The 22,897-nt window shown below is 42.2% G+C and overlaps 2 protein-coding genes across 3 annotated transcripts in view; one reads left to right on the forward strand and one right to left on the reverse strand.

The window, feature by feature from the left end:
* Positions 1-15,534, forward strand: part of ITGA11 (integrin subunit alpha 11) — a 141,880-nt gene extending 126,346 nt beyond the window's left edge. Inside the window, 1 exon segment of the mRNA XM_032621170.1 lies at positions 84-15,534. Within this exon segment, the coding sequence (XP_032477061.1) occupies positions 84-155 (72 nt within the window). The 3' untranslated portion in view covers positions 156-15,534.
* On the reverse strand, positions 7,992-22,889 carry FEM1B (fem-1 homolog B). Of its 2 annotated transcripts, XM_032621172.1 has the most exons (3): positions 22,290-22,555; positions 13,626-14,506; positions 12,843-13,403 (listed from the first exon to the last, which is right to left on the reverse strand). In XM_032621172.1, exons 1-3 carry the CDS (start codon positions 22,535-22,537, stop codon positions 12,871-12,873), a joined length of 1,662 nt encoding a protein of 553 aa, XP_032477063.1. In that variant the 5' UTR covers positions 22,538-22,555; the 3' UTR covers positions 12,843-12,870. The 2 variants fall into 2 exon arrangements, with proteins under 2 accessions (XP_032477062.1, XP_032477063.1); XM_032621171.1 differs by having other exon boundaries at positions 7,992-14,506; positions 22,290-22,889.
* Positions 22,890-22,897: the final 8 nt, after the last annotated feature.

Consider the following 22,897-nt stretch of genomic DNA (forward strand, 5'->3'; position numbering starts at 1 on the left):
GTGAGTGAAGGGAGAGCAGGAAGGGGAGACAGGCCTTGTCCACCCTGCCCACCCCTGAGATTTCTCCCTTTGCCTTCCCACAGCTCGGCTTCTTTAAAAGTGCCAAGCGCAGGAGGGAGCCCGGCCTGGACCCCACCCCCAAAGTGCTGGAGTGAGGCTCCGGGGGAGGCTGAGAGTTGATGGGGGCCAGGACACGGACCCAGGCAGTGTGCAGGCCCGTGGCCCACCGAGCTGGGGTGGAGAGGACGCCGGCTCGCTTTGCACTTGACCTCATCTCCTGAGAGACCAAGTCTGCTCCCTCTGAAAAGAACTCAAGTGTTTTAAGAGGGACTGTCCTACTGGGAGCCATGGCACCTCCAACACAGATCCCTAGGGATTTAAAGGGACCCCCTCCCAAGGTACACCCCAAAGCCGCCCCCAGGCTCTGTGGGGGCATTTGCTGCCCCCATCACTAAGGTGCTAGAAATTCGTCATCACCCCATGCTCAGAAGAAACCCAGAGGGGAAGACTACAAATGCAAACCCACTCTGCCCTCTCCAGGCCTCTAGTTCCAGTGGGACCTAAGGGGACAGCAGATCTGCACTCTGCACTGTCCTCCCACCCCAACGCTGTCCATGGCTCCCGAGTCTCCTCACCCCTTCCCCAGGCTGGAGATAGGTCCCCGGAGCGCCCCCTGCCTGAGGGGCCCAGCGGTGACAGCTATTGGCCTGGATGAAGACAGACTCTGGGACGCGGAGACTGTGATGGACGGGCAGCTGGGACCTAGGAGACTGGGCACCCACCAAGATGCGGAGGTGGGCGGGCTCTCCCGCATCCCCACCATGCGTTCACACTGACCACCGCCCACATCCCCTCCCAACATGCTCTCAGCAGCCGCAGGCCTGCAGCTGCCACCCCTCCTGCTGCTTTTGTTCCTGGGAGCCTGGCGGAAGTGTGGATGACACAATCCCCAGGCTCCACGGTCCCACTTCGTCTTCCACCGCAGCCTGTCCCGATGCGATGGCAAGGCTGCAGGCCATGGGCAGGGGTAGAGGTGGGGGGCCTCCCCTCCCTGCATCACCCCCTCCCGACACACACACACACACACACAGCCTCTCACGGCCTCCCATCCCTCCCTTCCGACCACCCATCACCCATCACCCATGGGGGAGAAGGGCTGGACCAGTGCTGAGGGGTCCTCCCTGGAATGCACTGGATAAAGCTGGTGCAGGAACCCCCAGAGCCTGTGCAACCTTGGTGGCAAATGTCTGATCTGCCAGCCCATGGGACAAGTGGTACTACCAATGACAGCGCCCCGAGGACAAGAGGCATGCCTGGTGCCCAGCCGAGTAATTTATACCTTAACTTTGTTGTGAGGTAGGAATGAAGGGGGGATACATCAAAGGCATCTGTCCCCTGTCACATAGTACGACCTTTACTGTCGTAAATATTTTAAAGAAATTTTTAAAAATACAGTGTTTAAAAACAACTAAGAGGCTGCCATCCCTTTTGTGGGCAGAGCATGTCCTAGTGAGCCACACTCTTTGAGGACAGGAGGTGGATGAGGGGCTCCCTGCTTCTTTCCCATTGTCTCTAGATGTTTGGAAGGGACTTGTCCACCCTTTGCTCCCCACAACATCCCCTCCCAGTGGCTGCCTGGTCTGGGATGGACATCTCCAGTGATGGAGCACTCCCTCCCTCTTTCCCTCCCTCCCAAGCCCACCTGTTCCATCTTTGGCCAGTTTAGATGGTTGAAACCCACATGTCACTGTAGCTTCTACCCCTTCGTTCCTGCTCTTTCCTCTAAGGCCTCCCAGATTTCTCTAGGCTGGCATCTCAGTGCTGACTTTCAGACCCTGACTTCTAGTTTCTTCACCTTTACCCACAGACTACTCTTAAAATTAGTTGTCTCCATTCTATTCTCATGCCTTTGGAATCTCAAGAAGCCAGTAGAGTCTTAGAAATTATTTGGTCCTGTTCTCCCATAGATGAGGACGCTCAGAACCATTGAAGTTAAGAGAGCCCCAGGTTCCACAGCAAAATCCAGACTAATCCCAGGACTGCTGTCTCTCAAGCCAGACTGTCGTTCTAGCCCAGCCTTAGAAGGGCTTCGTGAAGGATTAGAAGGAATTGACATGAAGTCACTCGTCACTCTTTATGGGAATATTTTTTCTCAAATGGTGAAACCAAAATCAGAAGGTAACATTTTAAAATCGTATTTCATTTGCGTCATTACCCTCATGAATGGGGTAGTCTGGCTAAAGGAGAATCAATGACCCCGCACCCAAAAGTGCATTGTTTGCTCTGGCACCAAGTCTTCTTTCTGTCAAACGCCGTCAACTCTGAGAATGCTTTCATGTGAAACCAGACTTTCAGAGATTGGCATTCACATTTTTTAAATCTGCCATGTGCAGCCACAGTGCAGGCCAAACAAAATGCATCTGCAGGTCAGATGCAGCCCAGAGGTCACCAAATTGCAACCCCTGGACTCAGAGGCAGCCTTTATCCCCAGGAGGTCATAGTCCCTCCATGTCCTCCCCTACCCTAGGCCAAGAACAACTAAATGGTCAAAAGGTGGAAAAAATGGGAGGCTTGTTTGTATCTTCAAGGCCTTCAGCCCTTGCACTGTGTCGCTCTCCTCTCTTATCAATGCTCCCTTTCTGAAATTATTTGCTCTGGGGTATAAATGTCCATGGCTGGCCTTAAATGTGCTGGTAGGGCAAGCAGAGAAGATACATTTTACATGGAGCAAAGCCTCATGCTAGAGCAGCGTTTCTCAGGCCTGGCTGCACATTAGAATCACCTGGAAGCTTTAAACGCTACCTATACAAGGCCCCACCCCCGGGAGTCAGACTTGATTGGTTGGGAGAGGGGCCAGGGCATCATTTGTGTTTCAGAGTTCCCCTGGCGACTCCAGTGTGCTGAGCGTTGAGGTCAACAGGCAGGTGAATACGTAGGCTAGAAAGCAAACAACAAAAAAGGGGTTTACGTGCACAAGTGACCTTCTGTGCTGAGTAATGGGAACTGGGTTGTCATCGTAATGCTGTTCAGGTTGACTTGGCTCCCGCCTGCAGTTTAGAAGATTTTCTCATTGCAGCAAGTCTCCAGAGTGGAATTTGCTACAGGAGATGACCCAGTTCTTGAGTTGGGGGCACATTTGCTAATGTCCGGGCGGGGGGCGGGTGGTGGTGGTGGTGATGAACAGCAGCCTCTGAAGCATTTTTAGCATTTTTAGCATTTGGTGGCAAGCTGTCCAAAATGCAACCTCAAATCAACATGAAAATTCATATTATGGTTCATAGATGGGAGTTCTTAGCAATGCTCTCTGTCTGGTAGTTAAGCGTAATTATTTATGATGGAGCTAAGGAGTGAACTCAAGAGTGTTAACATGAAGCATAAACAACTTAAAAAGTCTTTTAGAAGCCTTATCGGCCCATCCTAGACACTGCTTCAAAACAGCTGCGCTGATTTCCAGATGGCCTCGTGATACTAAAGCAATTCCACGGCAGGTGAGTGCGCAGGAGGAAAACGTGCCTGGGGCGAGGCCTGACTCTGCGAACCAAGCTACCAGCAGAAGGCGGTTTTAGAATCTGCTCTGTGGGCTGTCAGGATTTTTTAAATTCTAGGCTCACTGTCTAGTAGAGGGAGAGGACCTCCAACAGGAAGTTGTGAACTGAGATGTGCAAGATGTTCCGGGGGGTCTCATGTTGATTCTGACATGGTGACATGGTTAGACCCCATGCGCAAGGGGCGCCGGCCCTCAGAGAAGATACGAGAGCTGAGGGGCAGACCTTGGGTAGCTTTGAGAGAGGCCTCAGGCCCTTGTGCCATCATCCGGTGTTCTGCAGGGAAGTGGACATCAATTATGCTGTCCCCCAGTTCCGGCCAGCTAAGAGTTGAAAAGGAGAAATTCAGGTAAGAGTGCGGCTTCTTTCTGGTGTCAGATGGTGTGGGCATGTAAGCTCGGAGGGCAGGGTGTGTCTCTTAAAGCAGAGTATCTATCCAGAGCTGAGCATCTCAAAGTGGGGTCCTGGGGCCACCTAAATCAGAACCTCAGATGACATTCTACCCCAGACCTCACAGATCCAGTTCCTGTGAGGTAATTTTAAGCACATTAAAATTATAGAACCAGAAATCTAGAGCCGTAAGATTTTGTTATTTTCTAGACTTCAACGTCAGTTTCTTACAGCATGGCCTTTCTCAGCTGCCCTTTAGCCTATCTTGGTGGCAGCAGTCATCGGTAAAAACCCCCCAAGGGGTGTCCTTCCAGTGCCAACAGTGGAGTTTCTGGGCCTTCCTTTTGTTAAGAAAGGTGGTACTTCTTAACAAGATGGGTATCAGGTGAAGGAGGCTAATACAAACACAACAGAGAGAGAGAGAGGAGAATAATTCTTTCCCAGGAAATGTGGGAGAGCTTCTCTGAGACCTTTCCTAGAGGTCTATAAAAGACAAGTTGCTGTCTCCATCAGTATTTAAGAGCTTTTAGCATCCATACTCTCCCAAAATAAGACACAAGACTCTTGGCTTTAAGCCCTAAGATGCCAGGCAGCCTGTAATCGAAGAAGCTGGTTTAACCATGCTTCTTTTCTGGCATATGACTCACTGCAACCACACCTCACCCCAAACATGAAGTAGCCAGGTTTCTCCACCAGATATGCCTTGGGTGATTGACTTAATACAGCCATTAGTAGTGAATGGTCCTGTCTTCACCACACTGGCCTTTGTTTTTACCTTTAGCTAATGTCACGTTGCCCTTTATTCTGCACTACTTCTTACCTTTAAAAAAAAAAAATCCCCCCAAATTATCCTTATATTACTATTAATGTCAACTAGATCCCTATCAGTCAAGCTTAATCGCCTACATTAAATCTGCAGAGTGCTTCTGTGTCACTGTCTGTTCCGTTAGCTTTGACATCACACTAAAGTAGGACAGCATGTTCCAAACAAAAACTGAAACCGGAACGTAGGAGCTTTGCTGGTGTAGCTTGAAGGGAGGGTTACAAGCCTGGCACCTGGCCTCTGAAACTTCAAAAAGATATAGGCTAAAATGTACCTAGCAAACTCACAAGGCTCAAAGTAGGGTATGAGCAGAAAAATATTTTTTTTAAGCAGATGGGGGCACCATTCCTTAAGGACTCATCCTTTCTAATCAGTTGTGCATGTTCTTTGTTCCTGTCTCCCTGGTACTATATTAAAAATGATGATGGTAAAGTTTTCTGAAACGTTTTCAGAAGATGGCCCAAGCCAGTGTTCAAAAGTAACATCTTAAACTTTCAAAATTAAAATTTGAGGAAAAATAGAAAATCAGATTTCAAATAGAGACATCTAGCCGGACAACAAGCTTATCAAGGACAGGGACCATGATTCTTATTTTTTGTATTCACATCCCTGATATAGTGCCCGACACACAGTAGGTGCTCGATAAACAGGAATTTCCAACTGTTTCTTCCTACTGGTTGAGGCCAGAGCAAACCCCAGTTCTGTTCTCCGGATGAACTGAGCAAACCAACTTTACAAATCACAGGCAAATTAGAATATATAATTTTGTCTAAGCTTGTCAAAAAGCTAAGATTTTGTGAGCTACCTGAAATTTGCATCTCATACTGAAATTTTCTAGATCAGGTATCTGATGAAATATATTACTGCCAGCATTTTCTTTTGTCTGGACATCTGTTACTTTAATATAGCAGACATTACTTGAAATACAGAAAAAGAAAAAGAAGATGATTTAGAATTTGGATGGTTTCTGCAGTCCAGTCAGATATTTTTGCCAGGCACAGATCTGGCAGAAATGCTAAGATGATCTTCTCTGGTACTGGTGTGAGAGTCTTACAGTGAAAGAGCTCTGTTCAGCGGGTCAGTAAACTCAGAGCCTACCTAAGGCTCTGACACTTGGTCCTTGTGCAACCTTGGATGGCCAAGTCGCTTCTTTGTGAGCCTGTATCCTCAACTATGAAGTGACAGAGTTGCCCTAAATGATTTTTTCAGATCTCTACAAAGGGACTCCCTAAATCTAAATTTGAATGCAAACATGTGCAGAGGATGTGCTCCAGTACCACCCTTTAATACCCTTCTGGTAGTCTTAACTATTGTAATTAGGTAAAAGAAAGAAATATGAGGTATGAATACTGGAAATGAGAAGGCAAAATCATCATTACCTGTAAACGATGATTAGTGTATCTGGGACATCCAAATGAAGCAAATGAAAAAACATTTTTTTTTAAAAGGGAGGGCTTCCCTGGTGGCGCAGTGGTTGAGAATCCGCCTGCCGATGCAGGGGACAGGGGTTTGTACCCCGGTCCGGGAAGATCCCACAGGCCGCGGAGCGGCTGGGCCCGTGAGCCATGGCCGCTGAGCCTGCGCGTCCGGAGCCTGTGCTCCGCAACGGGAGAGGCCACAGCAGTGAGAGGCCCGCGCACCGAAAAAAAAAAGGGAAATCCATTAAAATGCCTATATCAAAATAACATTTAGAAGTATATACAGTGGAAGAAAGGCTCCTCTCTACAATATAAACAAACAAACTAATGATAAAAAAAAAAGGAAGATATTTGCAAGACCTTCAGTAAAAATAAACTTTCTGGTTAGAGAAAAAAGACAAATGAAACATCAGCCCCACTTTTATTAATACTTAGCATTTAGCAGGCACTTCACTGTTTAAAGCACTACATTAAGCGTTTTAATTCTCTCACTTGCTCATCACAACTTAGATAATATTATTGTCCCAATGTACAGAAACTGAGACTTGGATCGAGGTCACAGAGCTAGTACGTGATGGAAAGAACCCAGACAGTATTCCTCAGGGTTCCACCACACTGCCAGGTCTACAGAATAGAAGAGAGAACCCAGAAACAGATCCAATTACTTTATGGGAATTTACTTTATGATTCATATCAGTGGAAAATAAGAGAGTTCTTGGCTAGCTGGATCCTTAATCAAAATAAATTCCAGGTAGATAAAAGATTTAAACCAAAGAAGACGAGAAGGAAAGAATGTGGAGAAGGAAGAGGGAAAAAAAAGGGGGGAGGGGAAGGGGAGAGAGAAGTGGGAGGGAAAAGCCATAAAAGCACTAGAAGAGAACATGGGTAAAAAAGATATATGAACTTGGAATGGAGACAACTTGACAAGATACAAAATTCAGTAGATATAAAAACTACTAAAAGTCAAAAAACAAACTACAAACTGTGACACATGACAGAAAATTTCCTTAAATTTGCAAGGAATTTCTAACACGTAGCAAGAAAAAGACCACAACCCAAAAGCAAACAAAAGAAAGAAAAAAGGTCAGTAAATATATGTCAACCTCATTCATAATAAAGGAACACAAATTAGAACCATGAAATATTTTCCATTTCCATCATCTTGGCAAAAACTAAATGATTAGATAATATTTGATGTCAATAAGGATGTAGGGAGATGGAAGGCAACTGGATCACCTCTGTCAAGATTTTAAACACTCAGTCACTAAACCAGAAGTTCCAGAGCTAGAAATGAGTTTGTTCTCTGAATACAGTATATAAGGATGTTCACTGAAGCAGTATTTGGAATGTCAGTAAACTGAAAACCTAAAAATCCAACACTAAGGCCTGGTTAAATAAACTTTAAGTCCATCCATAGAATTAAATGCTATAAAATTGTTTTTTTTTAATCTATACATACCAAAATAAAAAGTCCAAGATATATTAAATGAAAACAAGATGCAGAATAACATAGGAAAGGTAAAAGTCCATTTGCATTAAAGAAAAAAAAAGGAGAAAATACACATATATACACATAAAATTCTGGGAAGCTACTCAAAAAACTAGTGAGTACCCTCTGAAGAGTCCAAATGGCAGGCAGAGAGAGATGAAAAAGTAACTTTTTTTTTTACTATTTGAGTTTTTCTTAACTATTTGAATTTTTTTCCCCATGCACATGTATGTAACTTTCACAGCTTTTTAAAAATGAATTCAACAAAAGATCATCTCAACACTGAACAATAAAGACACACACTTCAAGGCAGTTTTTTTTTTTTCAAACATTTACTGAACACAAACACCATTTTTTCCTATTACACAGCAATATTGTTAGTTTCAAATTAGCTGGGCTATTAGGACTGTCAGTTACCACGAAATTAAAAATGATTCTACATGTCAAACTCAAATAGAAAATGTCATGCAATATATAAATCACTAACAGGTCTCTGGTGCAGTCAGCAAGTTCACTATGTTTATTAAAGTCATGTAAATGGTTTGACAAAAGTGCACAATAGAATGACATCACTGGTTTGTTATAAATCACAGTGAATTACTAGAATACAACAATGTAATTCCTCTACGTGGAAGATTGCAGGATGGGGTGAATATTATAAAGGATAGGATCTTTCAACACGTTAAGCCAGTCAGAGTTTACTCCCCAGCTGTATACTTGATTGGTTAGCAAAGCTGAGGTTATTTTCCCTCATCTTTTCTCCTCTACCAGTTACTAAGCAACAACAACAAAAAAAGGCCATGCACAAATTTTACAACACCTGATAAAAAAAAGTTACAAAACCTTGTGCATCGCTTGGATGAAGCTTACATCTTTGCTCCTTCATTTTTCTGATTAGGCCACTCACCACATGACTCACCCCTAAATGAAAAGCTGTTAACAGTTTAGCACTTCTCACCCCTGCACACACATCAAGGTACACTCCCCATAACCATCAAGTCGGTGTCCCTTTCCTATATGTTAACACAAATGAACACACCACAAACCTAGGACTAGAGACCACATTTACTTTACAGTTTTAAAAATTAATATATCACCACTATCCATGTAGTATTTATTTCAGATCCCATATTTGGAGAAGGTACTGTACAACCCAGCCCACCTGAAGATTTGGGCAAATCTGCCAGGAATGTATGAGAGAGCTTGGCAATGTGCCATACACGTTAGGCGCTCTCTACTTTCCAGAGAAGGTATCCAGAGCAGGGCTGTGCATTTTCAGAGTCGGAGTCAACACACAGCTTAAAATCTTATGGACCAATAACTTTTCATAGAGCAAAAGGCAGAGGTTTGTTTTCTTTAACCCATTTTAAGGTTATAGTCAGTGAGGGAAACGGAATAGTCATCTGTACACTGATACATCTGGCTAGCCTGAAAAGGAACATTTAAGACATTTTACCATAAAAGCACAGAAAACCTACCATAAAAGCAAGTCCTTTATACTTTTATCCATCTACTGTCTAGTTCCATCACTGGCTGCTTCTAAAACCAGCAAACTAATCCAAGGTCCAGCAACTCATTCCTCACCCTGCCCCATTCCCCCAGAAAGAAATGCTTCTGCTTGAATAATCTAAAGTGGCCTTATTCCTCAAGTAGCCGCCTCAACTGAGATGGAGACTAGTGACAGGGTACTGCTGTTCCCTTGGGATTCTGCTTTTCAAAACCACTTGCCAAATGCAGAGCTGACACTCACGGAGCTGCTGCCCCCACATCACATTTTACTTCAAACAGTGCTATCATGCCTAAGTTTCTCATGATTACAGTTATTAATCAATGATCAGGGTAATGCAGTAAAACCCTTCCCAGAAACAAGCAAGACCAAAGTTTGCTTTTTGGTTTGTTTGTTTGAAGTGCCCACAGCAAAGAACCTCAAGGTAGCTGGACTGTGGCCTACGAGAGAGCAATCCGGGGTAGACTGAAAACAATGTTGTATCAGAGTTCTTATGTCAAAATTTCCTTTCTGATCAGTTGAAGGATGGATTTGCTGCCCATTCCTTGACTTAAATAGTTACCTAAACTCAAGAGTTCAATTTTACCAACTCTTAAGTGCAAAACCCACCCAAGGGTTCACATGGTTTGCCCAGGCATTCATCCACTTGGGCCTCTAGTTAACTAAATTTATATGACAATTACTGAGCAAGACCAAGAAGTTTTGATTGAATTTGTAATGTTATCAAGGAAGACATACAATCTAAAGCATAATTCTACCAATAATAAACACAAAATGACAAAAGTGGCTAAAAAATGGCAACAGCCCAGAGTTCTCAGAGAGCTGAGATACAGAACTATCACCTTTCTTATTTATTTTCTTAAAAAAACAAAACAAAACAAAACTTAAGTTTGGGAAGGGTTTGGCTAAACAGATTTTAAAATAATTCTACCAAAAAAAAAAAAAAACAGGCATGTAATCACTTGTTTCAAGAATGGTTTTATACAGGTGTTTCACAATACATATTTGGATTCGTTTTACAAGACAGAATTAGATCCTTAGCAATATAGTGCACAATGTACCGCTATACCATAGTTTTAAAAAAAAATCTCGGTTACCATTAGCAAAGTTCATAGTCCATTCCACTGTCTTCAGATTTTTTTCTCCAGCTTTGTCAGCATTTCAATCAGCAGTTTTACTCTCTCCAGCATTTAGTCCTCCCTTCTCAAAAACACTGTCATTAAATTTTGATGTCTGAATATGTACAGATAATCATTATCCTCGTTTTATAAGTAATATCTAAAATAGTTCTCGTCCTGGGTAGCCAAATGGATGAAATGGTTTTTAAAACATGCAACATTATCTGATATTTTAAGTTTTGATGTTTAAAAATCATATGCATTAATAATGGAACCAAGGGCTTCCCTGGTGGCGCAGTGGTTGAGAGTCCGCCTGCCGATGCAGGGGACATGGGTTCGTGCTCCGGTCCGGGAAGATCCCACATGCCGCGGAGCGGCTGGGCCCATGAGCCATGGCCGCTGAGCCAGCGCGTCCAGAGCCTGTGCTCCGCAACGGGAGAGGCCACAACAGTGAAAGGCCCGCGTACCGCAAAAAAAAAAAAAAAAAAAAAGGAACCAAGTAAATACCAAGTATCATAGCTATTCCTCAGACTGTCAAATAAACAGGCCTTGAAGTCTGAAAAATACAGGGTCTGATCTGAGCTGTGAAAAAGGCGTGATTCACTCACCTGGAGGATGAGCATTTTCTCTTTCATGAGAGTTGCCAAGAGCAAGGTATAGTAGTTCCCTGATTCACACCAGGAAGATCAAGGCCAGTAATTTTCAAATTAGGGCTCATTCAGATACCTCCCTTTAGACCATCCTAAAAAAACCTTCCTTGTAAAAATCTCAGGTTAGGAAAACAGAAATATATTACTGTGACAGAATTTACCATCAAAACATTCCTAACTGAAGCAAGAAGACACGTGAAGTATAACTACAGCACAGTAAAATTATCTTGCGTTCTTGGGGGAAGAAGTTTTTGAAGTACCCCCATCCATTCCCTCCTATCCTTCAGAGTGTTTCATTTCATGGGGTACCTATTTTATTTAAGGTCCTAGGTGCTGATTTGGGCTTAGTCATTATGTTTTATACTGATCCGGCTGCAACCTTTTTCTTACACTTCACAAAGCAATATCCATACATAAAATGTTAACTGAAACCTTACCAGTGGTTTTTGTTGTTGTTTTTTTTTAGTTTGTATCTGATGTTGCTGCATCATTATAATGCTTTTCATTAAAGAAAAAAAGCTGCAGGTCTTCACTTACAGTACCATGCACTATGAGTAGCTAAGGCATTCACTTGGCACTAGAGAGAAAAATACAGATATAGCTAATTTTATTTTCTTTATCATTTTTAACATTGAAAGAAATAGGTGTGTACCCTTTACCTGAATTTCTGTGATGCTTAAAAGATAATCACAGAATATTCTTTTGACAGTTTACAATGTTGCCATTAAAACAAAACAAACAAACAAAACCCATAAAGACCTCTGTACAGCCTGTCGGAATAAGCGACATTTTGTGGTTCCAAAATTTGCTGCCCCCAGGCAGAAATATCTTTCCAAATGGCATTGAGAATTATTTTTATTATCAAAAACATTTAATTTCCTATACCACACTAGTGATTTTTCTACTTGTCACAGACTGAATAAAGTGAAAAAATTAAAAATATCCCAGTTCCTTTTCATCTGTCATAAAAACCTTCTTAGGGAGGCACAAATAATGCCCTCTGGAAAAGTAGTTTCCAATTTTAAAAGATACCGCACAAGAGGAAAGGGAGAAGGGGACAAAAGAAGAACATGTAACTATATTGTGACAATTTGTTTCCTAAGAGAGAACACAGCATTCATAATTTTTACATGTCTGTGAGCTGAGTCAAATGCAGACTGTTGCAATTTAGATTAATTACATTAAAACAGAGACTTCCACACATTTTAGAGTCCAAGCCCAAAGGCAAATAGTCCATCAATATTCTCTGAAAAGTTGCTTTAAGATTTACTGCTGTATATGTACCACCCAGCATAATTCAACAATTTCAATGGATTTAACTTTATAAATTTGTAACTATTATTAAGTTAGCACATTTTTCAGATTAATCTGCAGTTATATTTTTAAAAATCCTCCTGACGTTATAATGCGTTGATCTCTTCACATAAATAATGGAAGAGTGAAAACTACCTAGAGCAGTTTGGCATGTGCAGAACATCTAGATATTCCATTACTTTTAATGTTCCTTTTCGTTGTTTTTCTTCATGATCCTCAAAACTGCTGCAGAGAATAACATGCTGACACAGGCTTAACAGAAATACTTTTCTAGGCATTTTTTTTTAAACATTATCAACTTCAAATCATAAGGGCCCTTGTTACATAAACAAAATATTTTATATTCATTCCTTAAAAAAAAGAAAAATAGTTAAGTGACCAATATCCAAACACCTCAGATTATAGTTACACCTAAACAATGTGGTTTTGTTTAAAGTGTATTTGAAATCAGTAACCACATGAGGCAAGAAGACCAAATACAAAACTAAGGAAGGATGAGTAGGGAGGAAGGGTAGTGGAAAGAAAAGCACATTTTATGAACACATAATTCTATTGTCTGTGATTAAAGTCCTTTACTTTTTAGCACCACATTAAATGATTTTACATATCCAGTCACTTAATGAAATCCAACAAACTCTTCAAGAGTTCTGGGGATCTGGTCTTGGTAGTTAATGTCATTAGCCCGAACTGCCCGGGCGGCCAGGCACTTGAGACTCATCTTCATTTGAGTTTTAAGTAGTATTTCTGATACCCCAGTTGTACTTTTGTCTAGCGGAGTCTTATTCTGTTTATTTGTCATGTCGGTGTGAGCGCCAGCTTCAACTAGGCTAATGATGATAGAGTGCAAGGTCAAAAAATCACTGATGGGCCTGTTGTACTGAACGATGATGTGAAGGGCACTGTTCCCTTCATTGTCCACAGCATTCACCTCAGCACCACAGTCCAGCAGGAGCTTTGTGACAAGCGCGTTTGGAAAGCTGCAGACATCATTGGTGTGGAAATCATCAACTGGGGTATTCGAGTTGACAGCTAGATGCAGCAAGGTGAAACCTTCACGAGTTCTGGGATCAAGGTGAATCAGGTTGTAGATCTGCTTGTTAATTTTGCACTGATCTTCTTCGCTGCACTGCGTTTTGGTGGAAATGCACACTAAATACAGAAAAGTATAGAGATTACATTCATAATTGTCCATAGCACTGTGGACGTCAGCATCTGGAATATTTTTTACTCTGTTCATACTTTGTTCTATTTCCAAAACACTGCATCTCAAAACACATTCTATGTCTGGGGCCTTCACAGTTTCATTCAAATGTATCATCTGTGAAAAAACCTGGGCAAATCGAAGAAGATCCTTATGGGTATTCCTGTTACCTTTCTGTCTGAGGTGCAGGGCATGAAGCCACAACTTGATACAGTGTTCGAATTCCATGTTATCTGCATAAACAGCTCCCCTGTAAATGATGGGATGGGAAACATCAATGTTGTCGGCACCTAAAATCCGTTCCCGAACTATAAGGCCTTCCATATGAAGAGCATCTCTGTCTTGCCGAATGGATTCCAGTTCCTGAGGATTTCTACATTCAGTTCTATTCCCATAGGCATGGATTGGTGGGAGAACCTCTTTCTCAAGAATGTTATCACCATCTTGAAACCTCTCCAACATAGCTAAATATAAATAGTGGTATGTCTTCATGATGTCATAGTTCTCACGGTCATTTGCAAAGGAAGCACCCAAGAGCTCCAGAGCTTCAATCCGACTTCTTCGGTCACAATCAGCATGAGAGAGCAACAGTTCGACAACATCAGCTTTACAGCTTTCAGCAGCTACTTTTAATGGCGTCATCCCATGGCCGTTCACTACTATAGCAGCACGCCATTTTATCAGCTCCTTCACAATATCTATGTGCCCAGCTTCAGCTGCAAAGTGCAATGCTGTGGCTCCACAATGTGCTTTAGCATTTGGATCGGCACGTTGTTCTAAAAGGTACCTGACCACATCAGTGTGTCCTTTATAGGCTGCAATCATTAGGCAGGTGTTGTCATACTTGTTGGCAATGCTGATGTTGGCATTATTTTCAACCAAGTATTTCACAATGTCCAATCTGCCATCAAAGCATGCTGCCCGTAGCGGGGTTGAGTTAGTTACTGTGGTATGGTTCACGTTGGCTCCATGACTGACTAGAAGCTTAACAACTTCAAAATGTCCTGCCCCTGCTGCACACCAAAGAGCGGTGGCACCATCAATGACATACCTATTCATGAAAAGAACGAACAGTTAGAAAATGGAGGTTACCTGCCCTAACGTAAATTTAAAGGATGTATTCATTTACACTGACCCAAAATCTCAATCTACAGAGCGTTAGTAAAACATTAGTTTGGCTGAAAATAAAATCAGGTAATTTAAGTAAAGCACTTTGCGTAGTACTTGTACCTAGTATGAGCTCAATAAATGTTAGCGACTGTTGTTATTACCAAAGTATAAAAACTAAAAAAAGAAGAAAAATCGAATCACTGACTTGCTGCTAGCAAAAGTAAATAAATTTCAGAAAACAAAGAGGAAATGTATGGAGTTTTTTAACTTCTTGACCACCAAGCTGATTCACTGGCTCTTAGGAGCACAGCATGTTCCTCCCTCCCAGCACCCCCTAGGTACCACAGTTTCATTCAGTACATCAGTGAGAAGGCCACCCCAATCTCTGCATTAACATTGTGTTAGAAACTGCTTTAGGAAGAAAAGTATTTAAGCAGATAATTTTTCCCTAAGATTATCTAAGCTAACAAGTATTATACTCTACTACAGCAGCGAGAAAGAAACAATTACTGCCCCAACATGCATGGTACAACCTTATAACACAGGTCAAATTCTATCTCCCTTGAAGTGAAAAAGAGTACAATCCACCTGGTATTAATATAAATACCATAGTTTAACCGCAATTATCAATACCATCTATCACTTCTGCTGAAAATAAAAGACGCACTTTATAAACATGGAAGCAATTACTTCTTCAGTTTCAAATAATGACGCAAAATGTTTATAAGCAAAAGCATTCCCGGTAACAGTTACCTATGGGGTGACCTATGGGGGAAGGTGTAGGATTCACTCGGATGAGGCTTAAAGCTACTAGAAATGTACTATATTTTGATCTGGGTAGTGGCTACATGGGTGGACATTTAGGGGAAAAAACTCATCAAACTGTACATGAAAGATTTGTACATTTTACTGTATGAAAGACATACCTCAAAATAAATTTGAGACTTCTGAAGTTTCTTTTTAAAATTCCATCTTTTTAATGTCATTTAATTGTTAATTGATTTTTTAAACTAAAGAATGAATCAAGAAAATAAGACATTACGTCAGTTGAAATGTTTTAGTGGTTGCCAACTGTACCTTTTGCAAACAATTCAGTTTAATTAAAATTCACTTATTACATTTTTATTGTCATGATTATAAACACAAAGTTCAAAAAAGTTTTATTTCACTGTCAAAACAATAAAATTTTCAACAGCAACAGAAAATACCAATATCTGATACTAAATCTAATGAAAAATGTACAAGACTTCTACATTGAAAATTACAAAACATTCCTGAGATAAAGACCTAAAGAAATGGAGAAATATTCCATGTGTATTGTTTAGGAGATTCAATAATGTTAAGATGTCAGTTCTCCCCCAAAATAATCTACAGATTCAATGCAATCCGAAACAAAATCCCAGCAGGGATGTGTGTGTGTACACATGCACAAATGTGTGCATGCATCCACATATGTGTAGATATTGACAAGCCAATCCTAAAATTTATATAGTAATGCAAAGGGGGACTTCCCTGGTGGCACAGCAGTTAAGAACCCGCCCACCAATGCAGGGGACACGGGTTCGAGCCCTGGTCCAGGAAGATCCCACATGCCGCGGAGCACCTAAGCCCGTGCACCACAACTACTAAGCCTGCGCTCTAGAGCCTGGCAAGCCACAACTGCTGAGCCCACGCGCCACAACTACTGAAGCCTGTGTGCCTAGAGCCTGTGCTCCGCAATAAGAGAAGCCACCGCAATAAGAAGCCCGCGTGCCGCAACCAAGAGTAGCCCCTGCTCGCCGCAACTAAAGAAAGCCCACACGCAGCAACAAAGACCCAACACAGCCAAAAATAATTAATTTTTTAAAAAATGCATGGCTTCCCTGGTAGCGCAGTGGTTGAGAGTCTGCCTGCCGATGCAGGGGACACGGGTTCGAGCCCCGGTCCGGGAAGATCCCACATGCCGCGGAGCGGCTGGGCCCGTGAGCCATGGCCGCTGAGCCTGCGCGTCTGGAGCCTGTGCTCCGCAACAGGAGAGGCCACAACAGTGAGAGGCCCGCGTACCACAAAAAAAAAAAAAGAAAAACAGAGGCACTACAGTACTACTATAATTTAACTTCTAAATCAATTTAAAGAAAAAGTTTAAATAAACACAAATAGCTAATAATTTCCATGTGCCAAGCACTGTATTAAGTGCTTAATATATAGTATATCTTATTTAATTCTCATAATAACCTTCTCCCAATAATCCTATAAGGTAGATACTATTATTACGCCCATTTTAAAGACATATAACTAAAAGGCTTACATGAGATTAAAAATACAAAAGTACTTTGGAAACTATATAATGCATCAAATGTAAGGAAACAATACATGTCATTGTTCAAACATGTTTCAATTTTAAAAGCTTTTTTTAAAAAAACTTCTTAATATAATCTATCCAAAAAATCAATACATAGTTAACATACAGTTATATTTACATAGTTACAAAGTTTCCTTGCACGCCTTAAGAATATTATTTGCCAAGAACACGAACATAAACTAAGTAAAAACTCAAGAAATGTTACATTAAAATAGGCATTCACATACATTATCTTTAACTCTTCCAATAACCATATAAGATAAATAGGACCCCCATTTTAAAGATGGAAAAAAAAGAGACAAAAGTAATTAAAATTTTTTTCTGGCCTCAAATTTCCCAGAACTAATGACATGAGTAAAAATTAAATTACAAGTATATACTTCACTTGGTTTTTATAATCGTTTAATACTTTTCCTGGTGTAATCTAATAATTTCCATTTTCCCTATGGTGATGTGACAGGAGCCTAAAAAAAGTTTCAATTATCTATTTTTATTGAGACAATTAAAATTTTTTACATAGTTTATGACAAAATATTCACTGTAGAATGTTACAGAATGACAAATCCTTCAGAAACATTAGCCTTAGTGATTTTTAAATTTCTACATCTAAATAAAAACATTAAACAGATTAAAGGGAATTATAATCCTAACATCTATGACATTTTTTGTCCAGAAAATACAGCTAAAATTATAGCCATATACTGCCTCAAAACAAAATGCCAAACACATTTATAACAAAATGAACAGAAAATAAATAAAAATATAATCAAATTAATGCAATATTTACTTAATGCCTATGGGAGAAGCACTATAAAACAATGATCTTTCTAGATTGAGTCTAAAATTGCAATGCAAACTAGCTATTATGTATTTCATCTTAAAGATGAAGAAACTTGGGACTTCCCTGGTGGCTCAGTGGGTAAGAATCCACCCGCCAATGCAGGGGGCACCGGTTCGATCCCTGGTCCAGGGAAGATCCCACATGCTGCAGAGCAACTAAGCCCGTGCACCACAAATACTGAGCCTGCGCTCTAGAGCCTGCAAGCTACAACTACGGAGCCCATGTACTGCAACTACTGAAGACTGCGCACCTAGAGCCCATGCTCTGCAACAAGAAGCCACCGCAATGAGAAGCACACGCGCCACAACGAAGAGTAGCCCGAGCTCACCGCAACTAGAGAAAGCCCGTGCACAGCAACAAAGACTCAACACAGCCAAAAAAAAAATCAAGAAACTTTAATCTGATATTCACCTTTTAAACAAAATGTATGCATCAGATGATGGAAACATTTCACAATAAAAGATAACATTTCTGATCACAAAACTAAACTCATGTATTTCCTGGTTCGATCTGAAATAAAAATGTCTGGTTCAAGCATTTGAAATAGAAATAAAAATTCATTAAATGTAAATGACAGCACTTTATTTTAAACAAAGTCCTTAAAATCATTTATCAGATCATATGTAGTTCCTTGAAATATACACTGGAAATGACTTTCTAAATGAAGCCAAATGACGATGTGCCCCTTACGCCTTTCCTCTACCTGGACATTTATTAGAAGTATTAGTACTGGAACTGACTTTAAAAGAGTACTCAACAAAAAGCCTCAGAATTCCCAGAGGTCCTGTTCTCCTTCCCATCCATGTCAGCAAACTTCTAGGACAAGAGTTCCCCACAAACTCTGGCACACAGCAGTCAGGCCCTCAGAACTCAAACCAGCACAGAACTCCAAGGTCACATGACACCTCCCCTTTGTTATGTTCCATTTCTATAACATTCTTAACAGCTTCCCTTACTCCAACTAAAGGTTCTTCTTTCATTCCCGTTCATGTAATTTTTCTTTTTTTAAAAAATTTATTTATTTATTATTATTTTTGGCTGCGTTGGGTCTTCACTACTGCGCGCAGGCTTTCTCTAGTTGTGGTGAGCAGGGGCTATTCTTGTTGCAGTGCGTGGGCTTCTCATTGCGGTGGCTTCTCGTTGCGGAGCTCTAGGTGCGCGGGCTTCAGTAGTTGTGGCTCAAGGGCTCTAGAGCGCAGGCTCAGTAGCTGTGGCGCACGGTCTTAACTGCTGCGCGGCATGTGGGTTCTTCCCAGACCAGGGATCAAACCTGTGTCCCCCTGCATTGGCAGGCGGGTTCTTAACCACTGCGCCACCAGGGAAGTCCCAATTTTTCTTCTTATCCACTCATCTATGTCAATTGTGGTCGTTACACAGTGAGCCATAAATAAAATAATCTCAAATGTTACTCCTAAAAATATGTACAAGGACTCAAATATCAGCATCGGGCTTAATCTAGGTGGGTGGCACCGTCCCCCTTTTGAGGCTCTATTATGAATATACTTTAGTTTTCTAAGGTATTCTAGATGTTTTTAGGCAGAGTATAGGCTTATTTAAATAAGTTATTTTAATGTCTATGTGTCTCTCTATCCCTCTCTCTGTTTCTCTCTGTTTCTCTCTCTCTCTCTCTCTCTCTCTCTCTCTCTCACTCACACACACACGCAGAGTACCATATCAAACCCCATAATTACATAGATACTGTTGCTTAGGATGAAGCTAAGTGAGACTTTTTTTTAATATTAGGCAAATAACAGGATAGGTGGTGAACGATTTGGCAAAAAATTGTGAAGATGGTACATAAATTACTGAAAATTAGGAAACACTAATCTACTTCAGCGCACAAAGAACCTGTTTGTCCCTATCTGGCCATGGGTCTCAAGTACCAGCGGAATCTAAAGAAGGGGGGTTGGCTAAGTACCTCTCAAAAGCCAGTCCCTGAGGGGTGAGTGAGCTTCATATTATTAACACCTCACTCAGACTAACATTTTCACACTGTCTGGAATGAATGTAAAGTGAAATCATGACATTTGCAAGTAACACCCTCTTCATCTATTTCTGAAATGCCTAAATGACTGGAACAAACTGCAAAATAATCTCACAGAGTGGTGTGAGTGGGCAGAAAGGTGGCCATGAATTTCAATTCTTCTCTTTTGTTAATCTGTAAGCTCCTCGAAAGTAGAAACTTTACATTTTCTTCTACATCTTCCACATTATCTGTGTGACACAGGGCTAGGCCCATCACAGGCATTTAATAAGTTAAAAAACAAAACTACTTTGACAGAGCAGCTAATAAATCCATAACTGTAATAATCCATAAACAAAAAAAGACAGATTGAAGAAGCCTCACACAAAATCTCAAATGATAGAAATCTTTGCAATTCCAGTCTCACCAATCTGACTCTTGAAATTTTACACAAGGATCATCAAAATCTGGCCTCCACCTCACTCTAGCCTCCCACACTCTCTCTTAATTTCCCAGGCTTGAACCCCTTACTGAAACTGCACTGAAACATTTGTCATTGCAAGAGCACCATGCTGCCGTCCCTCTTCTTCACTCTCTACTATCCTTTAAGACTGAGCTCAAATATCACCTCGGCTGTGAAGTCTTCCCTGATTCTCCCAGGCAAAGCTGAGCACTTCCTCTCCCTGTGTTCCCTCAGTAGTCCAAAAGATTTCTATAACCCTAAATGGCATGGCATCTACACTTACTCATTTTCATCAATTTCTTACCTCTGCCACACACCACGCCCCACCTCCAGCCCCCGCCCAGGGCAACAGACTGTCTTCCTCTGCAGTGGGAACAGTATGTCATTCATCTCTGCACACCCAATCCCTACTACAGAGCCTGGCACACAGTAGGTGTTCAAAATATGTTTGCTTATTGAACCCTTTAATTTCACTGGTCAGTGCAAAATACTGGGCAAGGTAAGCCACTACACAGGCTCAATGCTACATTCCTAGCCATTTCAGGTTCTCTTAATTGCCACCTCAAAACACCTTTCTCTTTGATGGTTAAGAAAGATGAGCAAAGCCTTTCCAAATGCTTTAGAAAACTATATTTTCTCGCCACTATTCTCTCCTAATCAAAACAGGCCTCAGCAAGCTCCTTAGCAGCAGTGTAACCAGTAGCTGTTACTGCAGAGATTCATATCTCAATGGATGCTTGTGCCTATACAACTGGAATGGTGCTGGAAGTTCAGGGGTCATCCTACTTCACTCCTCTGCGTATAGAAAAGGCTGTGGGAATGCAGGGAGTTACAGAAAGCACACAGAAGCTAGTAAAAGAAAACGAACAAGAATCAGGTTGCCATCTTTGATTAATATGTAAAAGACCATCTCCTTAACGTCCAGAGAGGTGGTACCAGAGGTTAACCACCACCCGTGGGCTATCATTTCAGTAAAATGTAATACCCTGAAATATTTTCCTGTCATCTAAAACAGAAGAAAAAGCTCTTATTATTTCAACCTACAAAAAGAATCAACCAAAATTCAACAATGCCCTAGTCATCTTCAAGAGGAATTGTTTTTTCCATCAGGTTTTAACCAAGCAGTTTTCAATCACCAAAACTAAAGATACGTGTCTTTATGCTAGGACCACATCTATCTCAAAAGAAGAAAATGCTAGAATAGCTTATGTACTGGCACAAGTCAACAAAAACAATTAATGCATCTTCATGCAGTTGTAATCTGTAAAACAGGTTATAACCATCCAGCACAGAAAAGATAACGTCAAACCTGACAATTCTGCATTCAACCCTATCATACCCAAAAATATGTACAATTAAACCTAAAGGGCAAGTTTTAACTCTGACAATATGAATTTTTGAACTCCCCACCTGGAATAACAGTATATCATCAAGCTTCCCCACAACATCACAGAATAACATGTAATTTAACAATGGCATCACCTCATCTACACCAGGTCTGGTGCCATTTTCACAGCCAACACATCTACCCCCAGCAATGTGTAAGAGTCGGAATCATGTCTTGGGAAGCCTGGCTGCGTGACCACCCCTCAAGAGGCTGCAACTGCTGCTGGTTCTAGGGGCTTATTTTGACATTAAGGTCCCACAACCCACTAAGGGGCTTTATCGGACACTCACGTGAAGGGGTAAAAATTGGGTGGCCAAATAACTCATCAAACAAAGGTCTTCAACGTTAATTGCTGACCTCGTTAATTTCTGATCTCGGTTACAACCCCAGCACTGATAAAGTGAAAACATGAAAAGGCTGCTACCTCCTCCATACTGCTTCTTCACAAACTATCTAGTAAAGAATACAGAATACCTATTAGGTATCAAGACAGAGGGTGTGGCTATTTACCTATAGAGGGAATAAGGGGTAGGGGCCAATGAGGATGAGCAGCAAAACATGGGATGGAGTATTCGCCCTAGAAGATGAAGTGGGCATTAATGAGGCAAGTCAGGAGGTACAAAATGGGAGAAGTGATACCTCCATGAAGCGAGAGAGAGGGAGGGGAAGACCCATAAAGTGGTGGGTCCGCGCGCGTTAGAGAGGAGGCTGGAGTTGGGATGTACCTACCCGTCGAAGCGGACAGTGCCAGTCTGCTGAGTCTGCACCCGGTAATGTTCTAACAGCAAGCGCACCACCTTGGCGTGCCCATTGCGGGCTGCGATGATGAGGGGCGTGGAGCGCTGCCCTCCCTGCTGGCTGACATAGCCAAGCAGATAGCGGATGTCGCTTTCAGACCGGTTGAGAAGCAAGGCGGCCAGAGTCAGCACCTTGCCCTCGCTGGCCGCCTTGTATACATAGCCAGCCAGGCCCTCCATGGCCGCTGCCAACTCCAACACCCGTTTGGTCGCCACCGCTGCTGCTGCCTTGCGCCCCTGGAGGCCGCGTTCGCCAGCGCTTCAAACCTGGGCCCTCACAGCCCATTCAACAGGGCGCCGCCGCCGCCGCCGCCGCCGCCGCGCCCAGGCAGCAGCGCGGCCAGGGGAGGGCGGAGACGCAGAGGTGGCCGAATGCCGCGGGGGGCAGGTCAGCGATCCAGGCCGGGCAGGGAGGAGGGCGGTCAGGGCCGCCCCCAAGGCCCCAGACGCCAGCCCTGGGCCGAGGGGATCTCCATGGTGGCCGGGCCTCAGGCTGGACCCCTCCTTCCTGCGGGCTGCGACAGGCGCGTGCCCGAGCTA

The sequence above is a fragment of the Phocoena sinus genome, chromosome 2, assembly GCF_008692025.1.
Source record: "Phocoena sinus isolate mPhoSin1 chromosome 2, mPhoSin1.pri, whole genome shotgun sequence".
NCBI lineage: Eukaryota > Metazoa > Chordata > Mammalia > Artiodactyla > Phocoenidae > Phocoena > Phocoena sinus.